The sequence below is a fragment of the Mirounga angustirostris genome, unplaced genomic scaffold (genome assembly GCF_029215605.1).
Source record: "Mirounga angustirostris isolate CCGP_5_RB_7025 unplaced genomic scaffold, mMirAng1.0.hap1 SCAF_10, whole genome shotgun sequence".
Classification (NCBI taxonomy): Eukaryota; Metazoa; Chordata; class Mammalia; order Carnivora; family Phocidae; genus Mirounga; species Mirounga angustirostris.
The window spans coordinates 102667748-102688057 of record NW_026991718.1 but is presented as its reverse complement, the minus strand read 5'-3'; the positions used below and the strand labels follow the sequence as shown (position 1 = coordinate 102688057).

At 41.6% G+C, this 20310-nt stretch overlaps 1 protein-coding gene across 1 annotated transcript in view; it reads left to right on the top strand.

Annotated features, from left to right (window-relative positions):
• The window catches only part of SLX4IP (SLX4 interacting protein), a 194865-nt gene that overhangs the window by 111965 nt on the left and 62590 nt on the right, over positions 1–20310 (top strand). The window contains 2 exon segments of the mRNA XM_045885398.3: positions 10751–10840; positions 15122–15242. Of these exon segments, the coding sequence (XP_045741354.1) occupies positions 10751–10840; positions 15122–15242 (211 nt within the window).

Sequence of the window (20310 nt, the reverse complement as noted above, 5' to 3'; positions counted from 1 at the left end):
CCTTTATCAACAATATTAATACCCCCACAAAAAGTTAAATGACAACTAGATTGAACAGAGAGTACATGCCATAGCTTCATCTGGCAAGTCCTTTGTTATATTTGAAAGTAGATGAGAGGATTCCAGAGGAAACATACGGATGTGGAGGGTTCCTTACATTATTTTACATTTAACCAAATAAACAGAATTCCTTTAAGTCACCCTGATTCACCACAGTATTCATCAAACACTCTTTGTCCCCACACCAAGGAAGTTGGAAAATTGTGCCATCTATCTTGTATCTCCCTTCCTCTTTCAATAAATTTCCCTCCAAGATTGACCACCCTGTAGAACAATCCATGAATTCTAGGCATTGATCACTAGAGGAATATTTACAGAGGTTTTCTTTTTTCATTCTGATTCATTTATAATTGGTGGCAAATTCCTTTAACTCAAAGGCTGCACTGCTTTTATTCTTCTTGAGGTTGAAGAATTCAAGATTCTTCAGGGATATGAAAGAATATTTTCTAAGATGTTAATTTTTGAAGAGTTTAAAATCAAACCCACATTCCAAAGTTTCTTGATAACTCATATGCTGGTTAAAGTTGTGAGGGGAATTTGTGGGGACTAATGCCCCTATTATTTATCAAATTCCATTTTCAGATTGCTAAAGTGGTTGGCCGTAGTTGGTCCTGAACACACTCCTGATGGTCTACGTGTTGCTAACTATGAATGTTGCTTGTCTTTCCAGCCATTTAAGACTCTCTCAAGACAAGTTCCCTATAGACAAGCACATAATAATTTCTTTCAGGTTATCTTTTCATTTCACATTCTCTCTTGCAGACATATATGAGAGGAGAGTTCATATTTTTAATCTGCTGTGATTACATGCCATCTGTTCTTCTTCTAAGAAGCAGTGTGTGGCCAGAGTAAAACTGAATGAAAGAATTATGAGGCATTTATTAGCTCTTAGCAGGAATAGGTGGAAACCTGTGCCCTGTTTGTAAATCTTACGTAACTGACAATTCAGAGTTCATTTAATATGCCCTGGAATTGGAAGCAAATTCTGCCTTGGGAGGGGGGAGAAACCCCCAAAACAACCCATTGAGCTCTTTGTATGGCTGGAGCCGTGCTGAAGCTTTACATCTGCATACCCTCATTTCATGTTCAGATACCACCATAAGGTGTTTTCATTGCTGTTCCCATTTCCCATTGCAGGCGCTTCCTCTGGCCTGGGAGAATTGAGGTGCAGGGCAGGGGTTTAAAGTCAGCTCTGGCCTACCCCCCAAGTCATGGTGCTCCTCGTTGCTGCACACACTCTGCACACACCACAGGCCACTCCCCTGAGGAATAGTGGCCTGCCGGTTACATTTGAAAGAACAATTTCTTGAAAATCGTCAGGGAAAGTGTCTCAAGAAATGAAGTCAGTCTTTATCTTTCAAAAGCAGTGGCTGAGGGCTTATTCCTAACTGCACTTTTCCTGCCACAGTGGATTTTAGAGTCTGATTCAGCCCCACATGCTACTTAAAAGTTCCAGTGGCATCTGTTAAATTTAAGCATTATTTTATAATATATACCACTTTAGTTGGCCTTTGCTTTATTCCCAGCAGAGCTTTACTTCCCTTCCCAGATCTTACCCAGGAAGACTGTGAGCCACTGTATGAGCACTCTAGGCCAAAACCCCCAAACTCTTTCTTAGTAGGAGACCAGAGACAATTTACTGAAGGACATCAGCCTCTTACTGTATTTTACCTCCTTGTCATCAAACCCATTAGCACTGCTTCTCCGTGTTCTTTCTCATTCCTTTGTGACTTGCTTCTCACCCATGTAGAATCTTTCCCCATGCATGACAATAAATCTGTTAAGAAAAACAAACAAGTGACTGGAAAGGTGTACATCCCTGACCTGTAGCCAAAAGTCCCACAACAGACACTGAACAGGAGACAGAAACTCCCTCCCCTTCTGATTCCTTTTCACTTGAGACAAGTCACTTCCTCCCCTGCATCCCCTTCAGCCGGTAAAACTTGAGCTCAAAGGACTAGTCATCTGTTTGCAACCAACGAAGCCCCCACACATGTTCCCGTTATGGGGTTTGAATTCACACCGTCCGCCAGGGTCTTACAGATTGTTCTGCCTGATTGGAAGGTGGGAAAATAACTGTGTGGCACGGAGGAGCGGGCATCACAGCCTGTTTTCTGGTGTGACACTATTCTATTCATAAATGAGCCAACTTAGTTGCAAGCCGTGAGTTTGATTCTGTGGTGTTTCTTATTCTGAGGACAGGGTGCAGGTAAGAGGGAGGTAATCCCTCCTAGATAGAGAACAAGGCAGACATTAAAGTAATTTTTATCATTGATGTATTTTTTTTTAATTCATTTAACAAGCACTCCTCACTGTCAGGCCCAGTTTGAGGCAGTGAGAGCCCAAGGGTAACAGAAAGCAGCTCCTCCCCACAGGCAGCCCCTGGGGGATGGATGTATGCAGCCATGTGTTTACAGCCTATGATGATTCCACAACGGAGTCATGAATAAAGTGCTGTGGCAGCAAACAGGAGCTTATTCCTGCCTGAAAGGTGTCAGAGAATGCTCAGGGGAAGGACTTGTTGGTTGCTAAGATTTTTCCTATTAACGCTGGTGTGGCCCGTAGCGAACTGATTCAGGACGAGACAGTGCGCCAGACTCAGTGTGGCTCTTTCGTAACCTACGCATTGGGGCAAATGTGTGCAAATAGAATCCAAACAATGGTGGTAAACCGAAACACCACCAGGAGGTGGGATCTTAAAGTGGGAGGCACTGGGGCATCATCAGACGAGATTCATGGCCTCGGACTTCCTGCGTGAGGCCCTTCTCCTGTTTGTCGTCAGAGGGCTTTCTCCAGGCCTTCTCTGTATGCTGTGATCTTGAATTCGGGCTGTGTCTCATTCTGTTACTAAGATTATAGTGTTCCTTCTACCTGGCCTGCCAGGTATTGCCAGGTTGGCAAGGCACCACACCAAACAAAACCTAGCCATGATCACTGGGGATCTTCGACAAGTGAAAGAGAGCAGAGCTCTTCAGTTTCTCGATGTTTCCAGAACACTGACTGGTAATCGTTTATGACTCTCTGGGTTGTCCTGAGAGTCAAATGCAATAAGGTACAGAAAGGGCTTCACACAGTATCTGGCACACAATCAATGCTCAAGGAATCTTAACTCTTGTTATTGCCAATTTGTTCACCCTTGAGTTTCTGCAGTTAGGTTAAGGAAACAGTGTATATCCAGTGGAATGACCCTTTATTCTCCTTCCCTGACCTAACTGTCTGCTGGTTTATCGTATATGCCATCCTAAAGGTATGCTGCTTGCTTTTCTTGAATGTAAACTGCAAGCTTGGATTCCTTGGGCGAGTATGTAGTAAGGAGCAGGCCAAGGGGGTTAAATTGACAAAAGATTTGTGTCGACTTTTCTTCTGCTTTAACTCCGGGTAAGGATTGTTACTGTCCAGGGATCACTGTTCCTGCCCCCCAACCCCCACCCCACCTTCAGTGTGATTTACTGCCCTAGTGCTCTGCTGCATTCTTTACTTTCCCCTTTCCTCCTGCCTTCTACCGAACTAGCCCTCCCGCCCCACTCCTTCTGCAGTGGGGCTTTGCCACTACCCTGCTCTCTTACCCAAGAGGGCATCCCACACCGGCAGCTTCAGCATCTGAACTCTTTTAGTGCCTCGCTTCCAGGATGGAGTGAATCACTCTGCTCAGGGAAGGGAGCTGAGTGACTCTGTGCAGCATCCTTGGTTCAGTCCTGTGGCACTAATGGAGAGACACGGGCTGCCAATGCTCACCCTAGAGGGAATAGGTACAGTGGGGTGGGTCCAGGCTAGGCAACCTTAAATGTGCCTCCACAGGGGTTCTGGAAGCAGGTCCTTTGAAGTAGTGCATCGCAGTGGGCTTTGGAGTATTCAGAGATTTGGATTTGATTCCTGGGTCTATCACTTACTGACTCTGTCATACTGGACCATTCCTTACCTTCTCAGATTTCACTTCCTTATCTATAAAATGTGAGTAACAGTTGTGTTCTTTCATAGGCTAGTGGTGAGGATTAAGTTGAATACTATAAGTAAAGCTTAGCACAATGCCTAGAAAATAGGTGCTCTGTAAACTGTGCTTTTTCTTTCAAAACCACATGACTTTTTAATTCCATGTTGTAACATACTGCAGTTTATTTTGATATGAAAATATTTAATATGTTCCTTAAAGCCTTTTAGTAAAGTTGATACTCCAGGAAGAGAATTGACGTGTTGTTTTTTTGTTTCTGTTTTTTCATGAAAACCTTCAGGAGAAGTGTCTTTCTAGATTTAATATTTAGGAATGATCGAGTTGTCTTCAGTACTGATTCATTCTCATCTTATGGACTCTGACTGGCTTTTTTTTACATTGGAAACTAGCAAACTCAGAGCCAAATATTGCAGAGACCTATGACCATGGTGGAATGTTGGACAGACCTACTGTTGGTTTCATTTTATGTTTCTACCCTTGTTTTTCTTATTTCCTCTATTTTTAGTGTTTGCCTTGTTAATCCAACCTGCCTTAAATCCTTGATGACAGGTGAGGATAAAATGCCAGTGACAGAACAGACCCATCTGGATGAGTTGCCTGTGGACAGCCCCATGGGCATGGTTGACACTACTCACATGCCTAGAGCATCATCTTTGCTCTTCCTCCTACACCCAACCACATCCTCTTCTTTCTTTTTTGAGTTTCTCTCAAATCTACCCCTTTGTCTTCACCCATCACCTTCCATTGTCTCTTATTTGGGTTTTTGGGGTGACTTTAAACCTGTCTGCATGGTTCCATGATTTCTCCCCACCAGCGCATGCACCACACTCCTTACCTGAGAGAGCTCTCCAGCCTACAGGTCTTGTTTCTCCTTGGCCTGCCCAGTGGAACCCTCCTACCCTGTTGGCCTCATCTGCTGTTGTTGCCCTCTTTCTGCTTACTGGACTCTTGTCCCCAGAGCTGTTCAAGCCTCTTTCCTATGTGGGTGCTGTTTGTTTTTCTCTCTCTGCCTCTTGCTCTCTTCCTCAGGACTTAGCTGAGAAGTCATACCCCTCAGCCCTGGCCTCCCTAGAGCAGAGTTGTGGCCTGGCCACCTCTGGTCCTTGGTGTATGCTGTGGTTACACTTACCGCAGTGCTCTGTTGCTGCCTCAAGTTCTGGCCAGTACCCCTATGAAACTCAGCGGGTGTTGAAGGAATGAGTGAATGAGAGAGAGAATACACAGATCTCGCCGTTCTGAGCCTCCTTCTGAGATACCTACATGTGTGAGAAGTGTTAGCATTTCCACCTTTATTTTACACTTAGGGTAAAATTAGAAGATAAGATCTTCCACCCCTGGCGGTGAGTTTAGGGCAAAGTAATTGTAGGGTCCTTGTATTATTCCCTTTTTTCAAACTATAGAAAATGACTGCTTGCCACTGGTGACAGTGTAGTTGTTGCCACTCTAGAATAAGGAGGGAGGAAGTTGTTCTATAATGCATCAGTGTCCTGGGCTGAATTGGAACAGCCTTGTCCCCAGAATGGGCTCAGCGCCCTCACTTAGCAGATGAGCCTGTGGTTTGTCCAAAATTCAGAACGCATTTATCTTGTCTTCATTCACTCATTCCCTTCTTCCGTCTATTAAATATTAAGCACTTGCTCTGTTTCCTTCCCCTTGAGAAAGACTTCTCCAGGCAGAGCAGTGGTGGCCTGGATGCTGGAGGGCAGGGCCAGGATGGTCTCACTGAAGATTAAAGCTGTCTATACACACGGCACGCACGCACGCACGCACTTATTATGAGCTGGTCCTGTGCTGATTGCTGCAGTGTAGAGTCAAATGAGATTGGGACCCTGTCTGTCTATACCAAGGAGCTAACAGCCTAGCAGGGGCGGCCCCTACATAGACCACCTGTTTAGTGCAGGAATAAATAAGCATGTGAAGCATATGCCTGATCCAGAGGAGGAAGTGATAAACTATTCAGAAAAGCTCCACAGAGATGCCCATGCCCTTGCCAGGGGTGGAAGATCTTATCTTCTAATTTTACCCTAAGTATAAAATAAAGGTGGAAATGCTAACACTTCTCACACATGTAGGTATCTCAGAAGGAGGCTCAGAACGGCGAGATCCGGGTTAGCTCTTTAAGAAGTAAAATCCACAAGACTTGGTGACTGCTGGTGGAGGGCTAGGGAAAGGGAGGAGTTAGGGTTGACTCCCAGGCTTTTGGCTGAAACCTCTGGGTGGAGGGGGTTAGAAGCTGGATCACACCCTGGCCTGTTGACTCACAACCCAGGGCATGGGATGCGAAGCTTCTTCTAGTAGCCTTTGGTCTGTTAAAGAGATAACTTGGCCTGTGTAAAATGAGCAGCTCAGGCCTAAGAAAGAAGTGATGGTTAGTGTGTTCCTCCTTTCCGAAGAGAGCTGGACAGTTTATCTGCTGAGAGATGAAATTACCTCCTAATTAAGGAGAAGTGAAGGCTGTGCTTCTGGCAGCAGTAAGAGAACCCCCCGCCCAACGTCTGTTTACTCATGGGAGCAAAGCAGCAAAGCTTTGAGAGCAAGGAACTTTAGAAAGGCACAGTCCTGATGCTTAGTGTGGGAGTTTGAGAGAGCTCTTGCTGGAGAACTAAGAACTGCTGGCTGCAGAGGGAGAAGCCTGCTTTTGGCGGGGAGGGGGCAGACCGCATGTGTGCCCGGTGGTGGGGTCTGGCTGAAATCCAGGAAAGTTTGAACACCAGAGTAAGATTCCGTGATTTGTTAAAAAAAAAAAAAAGGCATTTTAATTAGTCTGTTTATCATCAAACTTACACTGGGTTATTTGTGATCAAAGTTACGAAATGATGAGAAAATACAAAATTGGACCTTGCTGTTTAATTCTGTAGAAAGCTACTATTATATACTATTGATTCAGATTGTTCAAGCATCACTTTTTTTTTTAATTTTAAAAGATATTTTTGCTAATAGAGAGGAGGTTGTAGAAAACTTGGTTTGAGGAGTTAGGATTAAACACTTGCAGGAAACCCAGTAAGATGTGCGTAAGGCACATCCTGTTGCTTTGGAGAGGCTCTTGTTCTGCCACCTATAGAGCCTCAACAGGTCTGTGGTAGAATTCAGAGGGTCAGTGAACTTGGATGGGAACAAAATTACATCTTTATTTTAACCAAATTCTAATCAACTTATTTTTTATTGTAAGTTAAGTATTTATTTTAAAGATTTATTTATTTTAGAGAGTGCGTGTGCAAAGCTGGGGGAGAGGCAGAAGGAGAGGGAGAGAGAGAATCTCAAGCAGACTGTGCTGAGCATGGAGCCCGAGCCTGAGATCATGACCAAGAGTTGGGCACTTAACTAACTGAGCCACCTAGGTGCCCTATAAGTTAAGTATTTAAAACACAGTAGTATTCACAGTTTGTGTCACCATTAGAATCATCTCTCTTTTCATATTATATTATAATTGTGGCACATATCTGAAGATATCATTTATGTTTACCACTACTTTGTATTTATGGTAGTTATTAGATCTACCACTATGTGAGAAGAGTGAGTGCCTTAATAAACAAGTACATACATTACTAAATCACATACAATTTTTTTTTTAATTTGGATAATCATACTTCAGTCAAATCATTTTTTTTTTTTAGTCCTATGCATTGTGTTTCATGCATTTAAAAAACCTTATTCTTAGCCAATGTCATCAGCTTCACAGCTGCCCAAAGAGGTCCATGGCACACAAAAGGTTAATAACCCCTGGCTAAGATCATGTAGTTGTGGCATGTGACCTCCACCTGGTGGCAGCATACTCCTTAAAGGTTAAATCTATAATCAGCATTGTGAAGAAACTTTTAGAATAACAGTATACTTGAGTATGGTTTTCAAACAGTTTTGATCACAAGTCCACAGTAAGAGGCTTTACATCATAAGTCATTATACTCATAAGTTTCACAAAACAAGACTTGACCTTACCATGTGACATACTGGTATTTTTTATTCTATTCAAATATTCCCTTTGATTCTCTTTCTTTAAAATAAAATATTGGTTGTAACACAGTACACCGCAGTTCAGTGGGTTACACTCTACTATTTGACATCGTAGGAGACCCTCTTTCACCATATTTCATGATTTTTTACCCGATGAACTTCACTTTGGTCTTCCCCGAAATACCCATACATTTTCAGGGACATAATACATTTTATATAACTGTCAGTAAATATAAATGTGCTTTTACACAGCTTTTAAAAAATTATTTATTAGTGATGTGTAATTTATATATGCTGAAATGAACTGATCTTTAGCATATAACCCACCAAGATACAGAACATTCCCATTGCCACACCAAGTTCTTCTGTGCCTATTCTCATTCAGTTGCTCCCTAGATAATCACTATCTGATTGCCTTTTTTTTTTTTTAAGATGTTTTTGTTATTTATTTGACAGAGACAGAGAGAGCACAAGCATGGGGAGTGGCAGGCAGAGGGAGAGGGAGGGAGAGAGCCTGAATCGGGGCTTGATCCCAGGACCCTGGGATCATGACCTGAGCCAAAGGTGGATGCTTAACCGACTGAGCCACCCAGGTGGCCCACTATCTGATTGCTTTGAGCACAGATTAGTTTTGCTGCTCTAGAACTTTATATTAGTGGAATCATACAATAGGTATTCTTTTAGCTTGGCTTCTTTTGCTCAACATAAGGTGGAGATCAGTCCATGTTGAGTGTATCAGTAGTTTTGTGAGGAGCATTCCATTGAATGAATGTACCACACTTTGTTTATTCTCCTGTTGATGACTTGGGTTGTTTTCTGTCTTAGCTATTATAAATAAAACTTCGACTAACATTTGAGTACAAGTCTTTCTGTTCACATGTTTTTATCTTTCTTGGTAAATACCTAAAGTGGAATTGTTGGCTTAGTCAGTAAATGAAATGTATGTTTAACTGTAGGAAACTGACCAACTGTTTGCCAACGTTGTCGAACCATCTTACATTTCCACTAGCAATGTATGAAAGTTTGGATTGCTCCACATCCTTACCAACATATGGTGTGTCAGTCTTTTTAATTTTAGTCATTCTGGTAGGTACAGGGTTGTATCTCTTAGTGGTTTTAATTTGCATTTGTCCGATGACTGATGTTGAATACTTTTCCATGTGTTATTAGCTGTTTGTTTATCTTGTGAAGTATCTATTCAAGCTTGAGTTGTTTGTTTTCTTAATATCGACTTGTAGTTCTTTATTTTGAATGCCACTTCTTTATGTCAGATACATGCATTTATGAATATTTTCTCTCAGCCTGTGACATACATATTCATTTTATTAATGAGCAAAGGTTTTCAATTTTGACAGAGTTCAATTTAATAATATTTTTCCTCTGTATTTTGTGCTTTGTGGGTCCTAAGAAATTTTTTTCTATTCTGTTTGGCAAGACAGTTTTGGTTTTTATGTGGAGGTCTATCATCCACCTCAAATTAATTTTTGTGTATGGTATGATGTCAGTGTCATGTTTTATTTTCTTCCCATATTTATGTTTGGTGTTTGCAGGTCATTAGTTGAAAATACGTTCCTTTCACCATTGAATTATAGCACAGGATTTAAAAAGGGGAAAAAAAAAAAAAACTATTTAGCCAAAGAAGTGCAGAAGTGACATTTTCCTACAGGCCATCACTGACCCTTTGGGCCTCGGAGACCGTCCCCAACCTGCAGTTTTGGTCTTCTATTCCTTTCTGAGTTAGCTCATCCACAGTTAGAGATTTTCAGAAATCACTCATAAGGTGTGAGTAGTTATAAGGCTACATTTTACAGGGTCTGTAGCTGTGCCACAGAGCGGCTAGCCACATATGGCTGTTTAAATTAAAGTTAAATACAGTTTAAAATTCAGCTTCTCAATCATAGTAGCCACATTTCATGTGCTCAGTAGCCACACGTGGTATTGGCTACCCTGTTGTACAGTGACAGGAAGCAGGGTTTGGACAGTTTTATAGCATATTTTAATAAAACTAATTTAGGTTTTTTTTGTTTTTTTGTTTTTTTTAATGATCCTTTTTTTTTTTTTTTTAAGATTTTATTTATTTATTTGACAGAGACAGAGACAGCGAGAGCAGGAACACAAGCAGGGGGAGTGGGAGAGGGAGAAGCAGGCCTCCCGCCGAGCAGGGAGCCCGATGTGGGACTTGATCCCAGGACCCTGGGATCATGACCTGAGCCGAAGGCAGTCGCTTAACCAACTGAGCCACCCAGGCGCCCAAAACTAATTTAGTTTTGATAACTGTCATTCAGCATCTACCTTCCTGTCCTTGGTTCTTTTTTGTTTGTCCTCATTTCCATTTCTGTTCTAAGATGTGCTATTCCAGCCATTCCTTTTGTTTGTCTAAAAATGCAATAGCTTGTATCTGTTTTTTCCTACTTAGAAGAAAGACTTGCCCTGACTATCCACGGAACCCTTCTTTTCTGGAGCCTACCCAGGACTGGCCTATTTGACTTCTTTCTATGTCTGATAGTCGTACAGCTGCCACTGGATGTCTTGAGCAATCCCCTTTCGAGGTGTGGCCCAGAGAGATATTTTGTCTTTACTGTCATGACTAAAATATTAGCATTTCTACCCTAAATAAAAACTTGCAAAAACTAGTAGGTTTATGATGTGTATCCCTGACCCATATGAAGGTTTCTGTCCACTAGGGAACTTTGTTGCCATTTCATCATGAGCAACCACATAGGAATTTGTGAGATTTTTCTCTGATTGTTTGCTGGGTGTGAGCTAACTCTGCCATTAATGTCTTTTTAGTGTGGGAATTTTGCTGTCCTGGTGGATCTTCACATACTGCCACAAGGTTCAAACAAAGATACCAGCTGGTTTTCTGAACAGAAGAAAGAGGTACCACAAAACTTTTCACTGTTTAAATGCAAGTTGCTGCTGCTAGAAGAAATATTAACTCTTTCCAGCTTTCATTTTTGTTAGTGGCAAAAAATATTGAATTATATTTAACCCTTGAGAAACAGTTGTTATATTCCAATGACAGACATACACTTGCTTCTTTTTCCCCAAGAAAGTGATACATCTATATATTTCATAAGCTAAATTATTTAAACCAGGAATTTTCAACCTCTCTCTTTTGGGGGAAAGGGCTCATTATAGTTAAAACAGAAGACGATGGTCAAGTGAGGGTTCTAGGCAAGCAGGGATTTTAATCTGTTTGTAAAGGACAGACCAAGACCCTGAAGTAGGTGTGGGGTGAACACAATTCTGATCTTTCACACCTTGAAATCAAATTCTTATTTAATTCTTAAATTATCATCATCCACCTTTTTGTCTTCTACCATACTTTTTTTTTTTTTTAAGATTTTATTTATTTATTTGACAGAGAGAGACACAGCGAGAGAGGGAACACAAACAGGGGGAGTGGGAGAGGGAAAAACAGGCTTCCCGCGGAGCAGGGAGCCTGATGTGGGGCTCGATCCCAGGACCCTGGGACCATGACCTGAGCCAGAGGCAGACACTTAATGACTGAGCCACCCAGGCCCCCCTTGTACCATACTTTTCTTAACACGAGTCTTTGAACCCATCATCTGTGGAGATGTTTGACTATATTCCTTCTCACTGAGGCCAGTCAGGGAGGAGGATGGCTGGATGGTCATGTGGCTGGGAGCCTGGTGTTTGATCTCCCTGGGCCTCAGTCTCCTTATCTGCAAATGAAAGAGTTCAACCAGAGGCCTCTGAGTCACTGCTAGCTCTCAGCTTCCCCGAGATCCCACCCCAGTCTGCTGTGGCAGAAGGTTCTAGAGTGCATCTGGCTCTCCTCACGTGCTCTGCTTCCTTCTCCATGTCCTTGTACTAGAGAGCAGGGAGAGTGATAGTGAGGCGGTGGCTTTCACATAACTTTCAGAATATTATAGCACTTTGTGTCCTCCGTGATACTCATCACAATAGCTTTTTAGAGCTAGAAATAAAAATAAGTTTTATTGAAAGGTAGTATATGGAGAAGAATCTAGTGATAGTGGCAACAAAACAAAGCAAAAAAAAAAAAACCTTTACTGTGCTAATTGTTTTTAGTCAACTTTTGAAGACTACTAGAAAACAAAAACTCCCTCCAAGAAAATTTATAAGTAATACATTTTCAGTCACAAGGTACTAATACAATCAGGACTTGGCTGGGCAATATTGTACTTGATATCTAGTGGCCCACGGCTGGGAGAAGGCAGGCACAAGATTCGGAATAATGAGATTTATCGTTCAGGTTAATAAATGGATTGTCCTCTTCAGGACTTAATATTCAGTAAGCCAGCATCTCCTACTATAACTCAACTCCATGGAATTCCAAATTTGGCTTACCCACACTCTGTTTCCCCAAAGTGACTAATGCTCACCTGAGGGGACCTCACCCCAAAAGTCTTCTGACTTGACTGACATTAACAGCATTCTAGAATCCACTGTTTCGGGCCCATCTTTTCCTCCATTCTCTCCCAGCTTACCACCTCAGCCTTTGCCTTTTCTTGTTGATATGTAGTAAGTTTTGCCAAGAGTCAGTTACTTTGGAAGGCTTTAAAATAAAGCTATGAATGTGTGAATCACCTCCTAGGCAAAGCATGAGGCTAGATTTTTCCAGGGTGCCACACACAGCTGTTGCTGCCCCACCTAGTACTACGTCCGGGCAGCGAGGCATGACTTAGCAAAGGTGCTCAGTGCACGATTGGACCTGCAGAGCTTGGCTCCAGCATTGGCTGCAAGAAGGCAGGTTATGCCAGCAAGCCAAGCTTCTCTCTCAAAGCAAAGTGGATGGTTTGCTGCTTATACTTGAAGTTGTTCCTTTAAAGTTTGTTCACTGACATTAAAATTGCTGAGAGAGAGAGAGAGACGGAGAAAGGAGAAAAGCTAGTCAAGGAAAGGATATGACTCTAGCCTGTATTCAGTGTCTCAGTGCTTTCATCTTTTTTATTAGATCATTTCATGATTGGGATTTCATGAGCAATCAATTTGATTGCATTTTAGCAGATGCTTTAATATAGTGAAAGTCTTAAGAATGTCCAGTTCCTTTTCAGAAAAAGGAACTAATTGCATGTATTAAACCCAAGTTTATTTTGAGTCCAGCACAAATAGTCTTTGTACCCAAGCAGGCAAACTCAAACTGTTTCATTTGTGAACTTGAGGAAGCAAGTGTGACCCCCTGTTAGTGTAGAAATACTGTATATATCTCTGTCCTCTTGGTCTTCGATTTCATCTTGGTCTTCTTATGTGCCCTTCTGGTGTAGCTGGGAATTTGTCTTTTCTTGCATTGCTCTGGTTCTGAAGAGAATGCTTCGCTAAGTGTGGTGTGGTCAGTTACTAGGGTATCTTGACCACACTGCACATGGTCTACCTTCCATTCGTCAAACCTGACTCATGGAAGGAAAGCCCCGTAACTATAGGGAGAAAGTTTGTGTTGTATGGGCCTTTGTTTTATTTTTGTCATACTATTTTTAGTTCTAGCCTTATAGGGCATTTATGGCCAAATTTTAACAATCTCTGTTTCCATGTATGTCTTTCACATATTTTCTAGCTCAGTCATAGTTGAACCCTGCATGTGAAGCAAAATTCTTTAATTGTTAAAACAACAGTATGAGGCAAGGCTGCCTTTCTGTTGTGTGAACAATGCCAAAACGCTCAACTGTAAACGGATATCTCTGTATTCCACAAGGCACTGCATCTTTGGGCTGCAAAATGAGAGCAGAGAGAGGAGACCAGTGTTTACATTTTATGTAGATCACGTTTGTGAATTAAATCAAGGATTTTCAGTACTGTTGAGGAGTGTACGTATTAGCAATAAAAAACAGGTTTGGCGATCATTGCCCTTCAGAGCTACTTAGAATTTTGTTCTTGTTTTAATTTATGAAGATTCTAAGAGATCAACCTGAGATGGCATTGAAGAAACCAGTGAAACAGGTTTGAGTTGACCTCGGCAACTCCAAGCCTTCTGCAGAGGCTGGGACTTGGACCAGTTTCTTAATCTAAATTAAGAAATTTAGATTTGTGTGCCATTTTTCCCTTTTCCTGCAATGGCTACATGTCTCTAGTGGACAGTTTCTTCCTGTTGTGTGGTGGACTTTGAGAGTTTTGTTTTTCTTTTCATAAGTAACACTGATAAATAAAACAATAGACAACTCCAGAAATGTGCTAGTGGTGTGGTATGTTGACATTGAATTAAAACCATGTGTTTCCGTTGCCTAATAAATATTAATCTACTTTAGAGAAACATGAGAAGTTAAATTATTTTCACCATTAATTGGTGGATATAGTGCAGTTTTCACAAAAGCAAATGGGCATGTACCGTATCATCAAGAAGAGCGTGGAAGAAAATCACATTACTGGTTTCTAGTTCTCTCTTCAGCCCATCACTCAATACTGTTCTTTCTTCAGTAGACTTCTAAACCTGAGTCCAGAAACTAGTGAATGGTGGTGTTTAGGTTAAAAAAGGGTTTTTATTTGTTTGTTTGTTTTGGGGGGTGCCTGGGTGGCTCAGTCCGTTAAGCAGCTGCCTTCTGCTCAGGTCATGATCCTGGGGTCCCGGGATTGAGCCTGGCATCAGGCTCCCTGCTTAGTAGAGAGCCTGCTCCTTCCCTTGCCCCTCACCCCACTCATGCTCTCTCTCTCTGTCAAATAAATAAATAAAATCTTTAAAAAAAAAAAAAAGGTTTTGAACCAAGTTTGAAAAATGGGAAATATTCGCATAAAAATGGGAAATATTCACATAAAAATCACTGTGGCTGGCTCCTCTTAAATCCGAAGAGCTGATGACCCTGTCCCTAGTATCCCTACATGACAACAGTCCACTGAAACCATTGCGGGGAGGGGACTGCCATCCCCAGTCTTGCCTGGCCACACGGGGCACTTCACTGTTTTTATCTTCCTTTTAGAAATGTGAAACTGAGGCAGTGGGAAATGAAATGAATTTCTCGGGTCACAGAGTAAGCCAACATCATGGTTTTGAACAAACCTCGGGAGCAAACTTAAATCTGGCATGTTACCCTCGAGCACAGATAGCATTTTTTTCAGCTTTCACAGCTAAGTAAAAAAGCAAACAAAATAAAATGTTCAGTGTTGACTTTTTAATATGCACGATGTTGACTCTTTTTGCATTGCATTACATGAGAAAATTGTATCTCATTTTTCAATTTACTTTAGGAAGTCTGTTTACTGTTAAAAGAAACCATTGATTCAAGAGTTAAGGAGTACTTGGAAGTTCGTAAACAGCACAGGCCATCAAATACAGAATTCACAAGATCCAGTCCCTTGACCTTAAAAGGTAGGCACTGAGTACTTTGATTTTGGATAAAATTTCTGCTTTGTAGAGATGGCAATTATGTTTGACTCTGACTGTCATGTTAGTACAGTGATACATTTAAAAACTATGTTCTAATGAGGATGCTTTGTTTGGGTAAAGAAAATTAACCAAAAAGCCCTGGAGGGCTTTTAATGGTAGGCAAAATATATAAAAATAGAAAATAAAACATTCCTAAGGAAACTGTAAATACTTTAAAGGAAATTTTTTTTTTTTTTTGACAAGTAGTCTTTCAAATAGATATACATTAATGCTGACTTGATTTGGGGCTTTATGCTTTTTTAAATGCTTTCATATATGTCACCCTATTTCAGAGGTTCTCAACTGGGGGTGATGGGTCCCAGGGGACATTGGGTTGTTACCGGGGGAGCGGGAGGGGTGGCAGGGAGCTACTGGAATCTAGGGAGTAGAAGCCAGGGATGCCACTAAGTATCGTACAATGAACAGAAAAGCCCCCCACAACAAGGCATTATCTGGCCCAAAACGTCAAGGGCACTGAGGTTGAACTACCCTGCCCTATTTCCTAACAACACTTTGAGAATGGTGATGTCTGAGTTGTAGGTGATGAAGCTGAGGATCTACAAGATTAAGGGCTCACCCAAATAAAAGATCATCCTTTTTTTTTTTTTTAAAGATTTTATTTATTTATTTATTTGACAGAGAGAGAGAGAGAGATAGCAAGAGCAGGAACACAGCAGGGGGAGTGGGAGAGGGAGAAGCAGGCTCCCCACCAAGAAGGGAGCCTGATGTGGGGCTCGATCCCAGTACCCTGGGATCATGACCTGAGCCGAAGGCAGACGCTTAACGACTGAGCCACCCAGGCGCCCCTAAAAGATCATCTTTTCGAGGACAGAGATGATCTTGTTTATTTGGCATCTTCACACGCCCCCCTCCTCCTTACTTAGCCCAGTGCCAGATACACGGATTCAGTGACTTGTTGAAAGAAAGCATACTTGGGTGACAAGTGGCAGAACTTGACCCCAGGCCCAGCTCTTCTGATTCCTAGCCCACTGTTCTTTCCACTCTGTCATTGTTGTGTTTTTAATTTTTTTTAACTTTAAATCAGCGTTTCATAACACTCTTTGTGGTACAAATAAGGTCAGCCTTGTGTTAATCCTCAGAGGGCAGCACTGGGCAGCCTTGAACTAGGTTATACTAGTGCAGCCCCACCTTGGAGAAGAATTGTGTTAAGTAACCCCCTCTGAAGGCATACTTAATCTACAGTGTTCACCTGGGCACAGCTGATACGTAGGCAGACAGATTGATTTAACCCAAACTGAAAGCCTTGAACAAATGGAATTTCCAGTCCAAACAATATTGTGTTAGATGACGCTTTCTGGTATTTCACTTAGTAGTAGGATAAAGCTTGAGAAAAGCCAGAGGAGCTTGTATTCTTTGTACCCCAGCAGACCTGGCTAGTCTCATTTTCTAACTGGTACAGAAGGAGAAGGAACAGAGAAGGTTCTCAGACCTCCATTTCTGGTGTGGAGGTGGCGTGGTCAGTACTGATTCTCAGCTAGCCCTTCCCTTGGCTTCCTCTACTGCTGAGTGAAAAATGCTGAGTACTCAACTACCCAGCTTCTCTCACAGTTAGGGAAGATGTGTTGTGTGTTGTTCTGGCCCCAAGATGAAAATCAAAGTCTTTCTTGGGCTCATGTGGGCAAGAAGTTTGTTTTTATTTGAATGAATGAATGAATGAACAAACGAATGAATTTATAACAAGTTTGTTTTTAAACAGAAAAGTGATCTTTCTGTACATACAAGATTTTTTTTAAGATTTTTATTTATTTATTTATTTGACAGAGCGAGAGAGACACAGCGAGAGAGGGAACACAAGCAGGGGGAGTGGGAGAGGGAGAAGCAGGCTCCCCGCTGAGCAGGGAGCCCAATGCTGGGCTCGATCCCAGGAGCCTGGGATCATGACCTGAGCCGAAGGCAGATGCTTAATGACTGAGCCACCCAGGCGCCCCTGTACATACAAATTTTTTTTAAAAAGATTATTTGAGAGCAAGAGTGCACACATGTGAGTGGGGGAGGGGTAGAGAGAGAGGAGAGAGAATCCCCAGTGGACTCTTGGCTAAGCTTGGAGTCCAGCTTGGGGCTTGATCCCACAACTCAAGACCTGAGCCGAAACTGAGAGTCTCATGCTTGACTGAGCCACCCAGGTGCCCCTATACATAGAATTTTACAACCTTTTTTTTTTTTCACCTAACATAATATAAATCCTTTAAAACATATATATCACCATTTTTTTAAATTGTTTTAATGTGGTAAACTATACATAAAATTGACCATTGTAACCATTTTCAAGTGTACAATTGAGTGGCATTAAGTACATTCACATTGTTGTGCAGTCATTATCACTTTCTATCTCCAGAATAGTCTCAAACTGGAACTCTTTACCCATTAAACAATACCTACCCATTACTCCCTTCCCTCGCCCCTGGTAACCACTATTCTGCTTTCTAATTTACTACTTGAGGTACCTCATATAATGGAATCATATAGTATATATCCTTTTGTTTCTGGCTTATTTCACTTAGCTTAATGTTCTCAAAGTTCATCCTTGTTACAGCATTTATCAGAATTTTCTCTTTTTTTTAATATTTTATTTATTTTTTTGAGAGAGAGCATGAGAGGGGCGAGGGTCAGAGGGAGAAGCAGACTCCCTGCTGAGCAGGGAGCCCGATGTGGGACTCGATCCCAGGACTCCAGGATCATGACCTGAGCCGAAGGCAGTCGCTTAACCAACTGAGCCACCCAGGCACCCCAGAATTTTCTTTCTTTTTAGAGCTGAATAATACTCACACACACACACACACACACACACATTTTGTTTATTTGTTCGTCTGTCATAGGATAGTTGGGTTGTTTCTACCATTTGGCTATTGTGAATAATGTTGCTATGAATATTTGTGTTCAGATATCTCTTTTGAGTTTCTGCTTTTCACTTCTCTGGGTATATACTTAGAAGTAGAATTGCTGGATCATATGGTAATTGCCAGTTTGTTTATTTTTATTTTATTGAATTAATTTATTTTTTTGAGGAACTGCCATCCTTTTTTCTGGTGACTACACCATTTTACATTCTCACCAAGAATGGATCCCAGTTTCTCCATAATCTTGCCAATACTTATTTATTGTTGTTTTGATAATAGCTGTCCTAATAGATGTGAAGTATCTTATTGTGGTTTCAGTTTGTGTTTTCCTCATTTGTAGTGATTTTGACCATCTTTTCATGTGCTTATTGGCCATTTGTATATCTTCTTTGGAGAAATGTCTGTTTATGTCCTTAGCCCATTTTTTGGGTTGTTTGCTTTTGTTTTTGAGCTGTAGGAGTTCTTTTATATATTCTGGACATTAGTTTCTTATCACGTATATGATCTGCAAATATTTTCTCCCGTCGTGTGTTGCCTTTTCACTCTCATCAGTGTCCTTTGATGTGGAAATGTTTTATTAAATTTTGATGTAGCCAGTTTATTATTTTGCTGCCTGTGCTTGATACTATATCCAGGAAATCTTTACTGAATCCAATGTCATGAAGCTTTTCCTGTTTTTTTTTCTAAGAGTTTTCTAGATTTAGCTCCTTTTAATTAGGTCTTTGATCCATCTTGAGTTAATTTTAAGGAAAGGGTCCAACTTCATTCTTTTGCATATGGATATTTAGTTGTCCCAGCACCATTTGTTGGAAAGTCTGTCCTTTCCCCCATTGAATGGTCTTGGCTCCCTTATTAAAAATCTTTGATCATAAATGTGAGGGTTTATTTCTGGACTCTGTTCTTTTTTTTTTTTTTTAAGATTTTATTTATTTATTTGACAGAGAGAGAGACAGCGAGAGAGGGAACACAAGCAAGGGGAGTGTGAGAGGGAGAAGCAGGCTTCACGCGGAGCAGGTAGCCTGATGTGGGGCTCGATCCCAGGACCCCGGAATCACGACCCGAGCCAAAGGCAGACGCTTAACGACTGAGCCACCCAGGTGCCCCCCTGGACTCTGTGTTCTAACCCATTCTTCCGTATGTCTGTCTTTATGCCAGTGCCACACTGTTTTGGTTACCATAGCTTTGTAATAAGTTTTGAAATTAGGAAATGTGAGTGTTCAACTTTCTTAATGTTTTTCAAAATTCTTTTGGCCCTTTGGGGTTCCCATCACCACTTTTAATAAGACTGTGTAGTATTCCATTAAATATTCATACTCTGATTTATTGGTGGGACATTTAGGTTGCATTTAATATGTTCACTCTTGTAAATAATGGTACAGTGCATATCCTGATGGTATACATGTTCGCACACAGCAACTCCTTTATAATGTTTTTAGTTTTAATGTTCATATTTTTATTAGTTTGTAAGAGGTCCTTAAGGATATGAATGCTTTGTATGTTTTATATGTTGTAAGTGATCTTTCTGAGTTCGTCATTTGCCTTTGACTTGGTTTATTTAACTGTAGAACCACAAACTAGGAGAAGCCTGTATTTGCTTCATGGAGCCTTCGGTGACCAGCCACTAGTGGGATGAATGCTAGGCTTCCCTGTAATGAGATAAGTAGTGTAGTCGATTGCCAGAGGGAGGCAGGATGATACTAATGCACCATCTTGGTGTTCACTCAGCTGTGCTAAGTATCCTTCCTTGAAAGTAATCTTGGTGTGAAAGCAGTCTCTTCCTTTTCCTTCCTACTTCTGGTAACAGTTAACCTTTAATTGACCATATCTTTTGATGTTCATACCTTAGCCAGTCCCCTCCTCTGCTGCCACCAACCAGTCCCTGCCCCCGCCTCCCCTGCCTGCCGGGGCACCCACAGCAGCCCCCTGACTGGCTTTCTTGCATCTGCTCTGGCTGATGCCTCTCCTGCTGTTTACACTTCAGTTAGTGTCATCCCTTAATAACACAGGTCTGATCTTGTGAACCTCTTCCCCAAGGCTCCCAGGTGCAAGCCAAGATCCTTGCAGTAGCTGCCTCTCCAGCCTCATCTTGTCCCACTTTTTCCTTCTTTCTTGCTGCAGTGATGGCAGCTTAATGCCTTTCTTCCAAAGCTCTT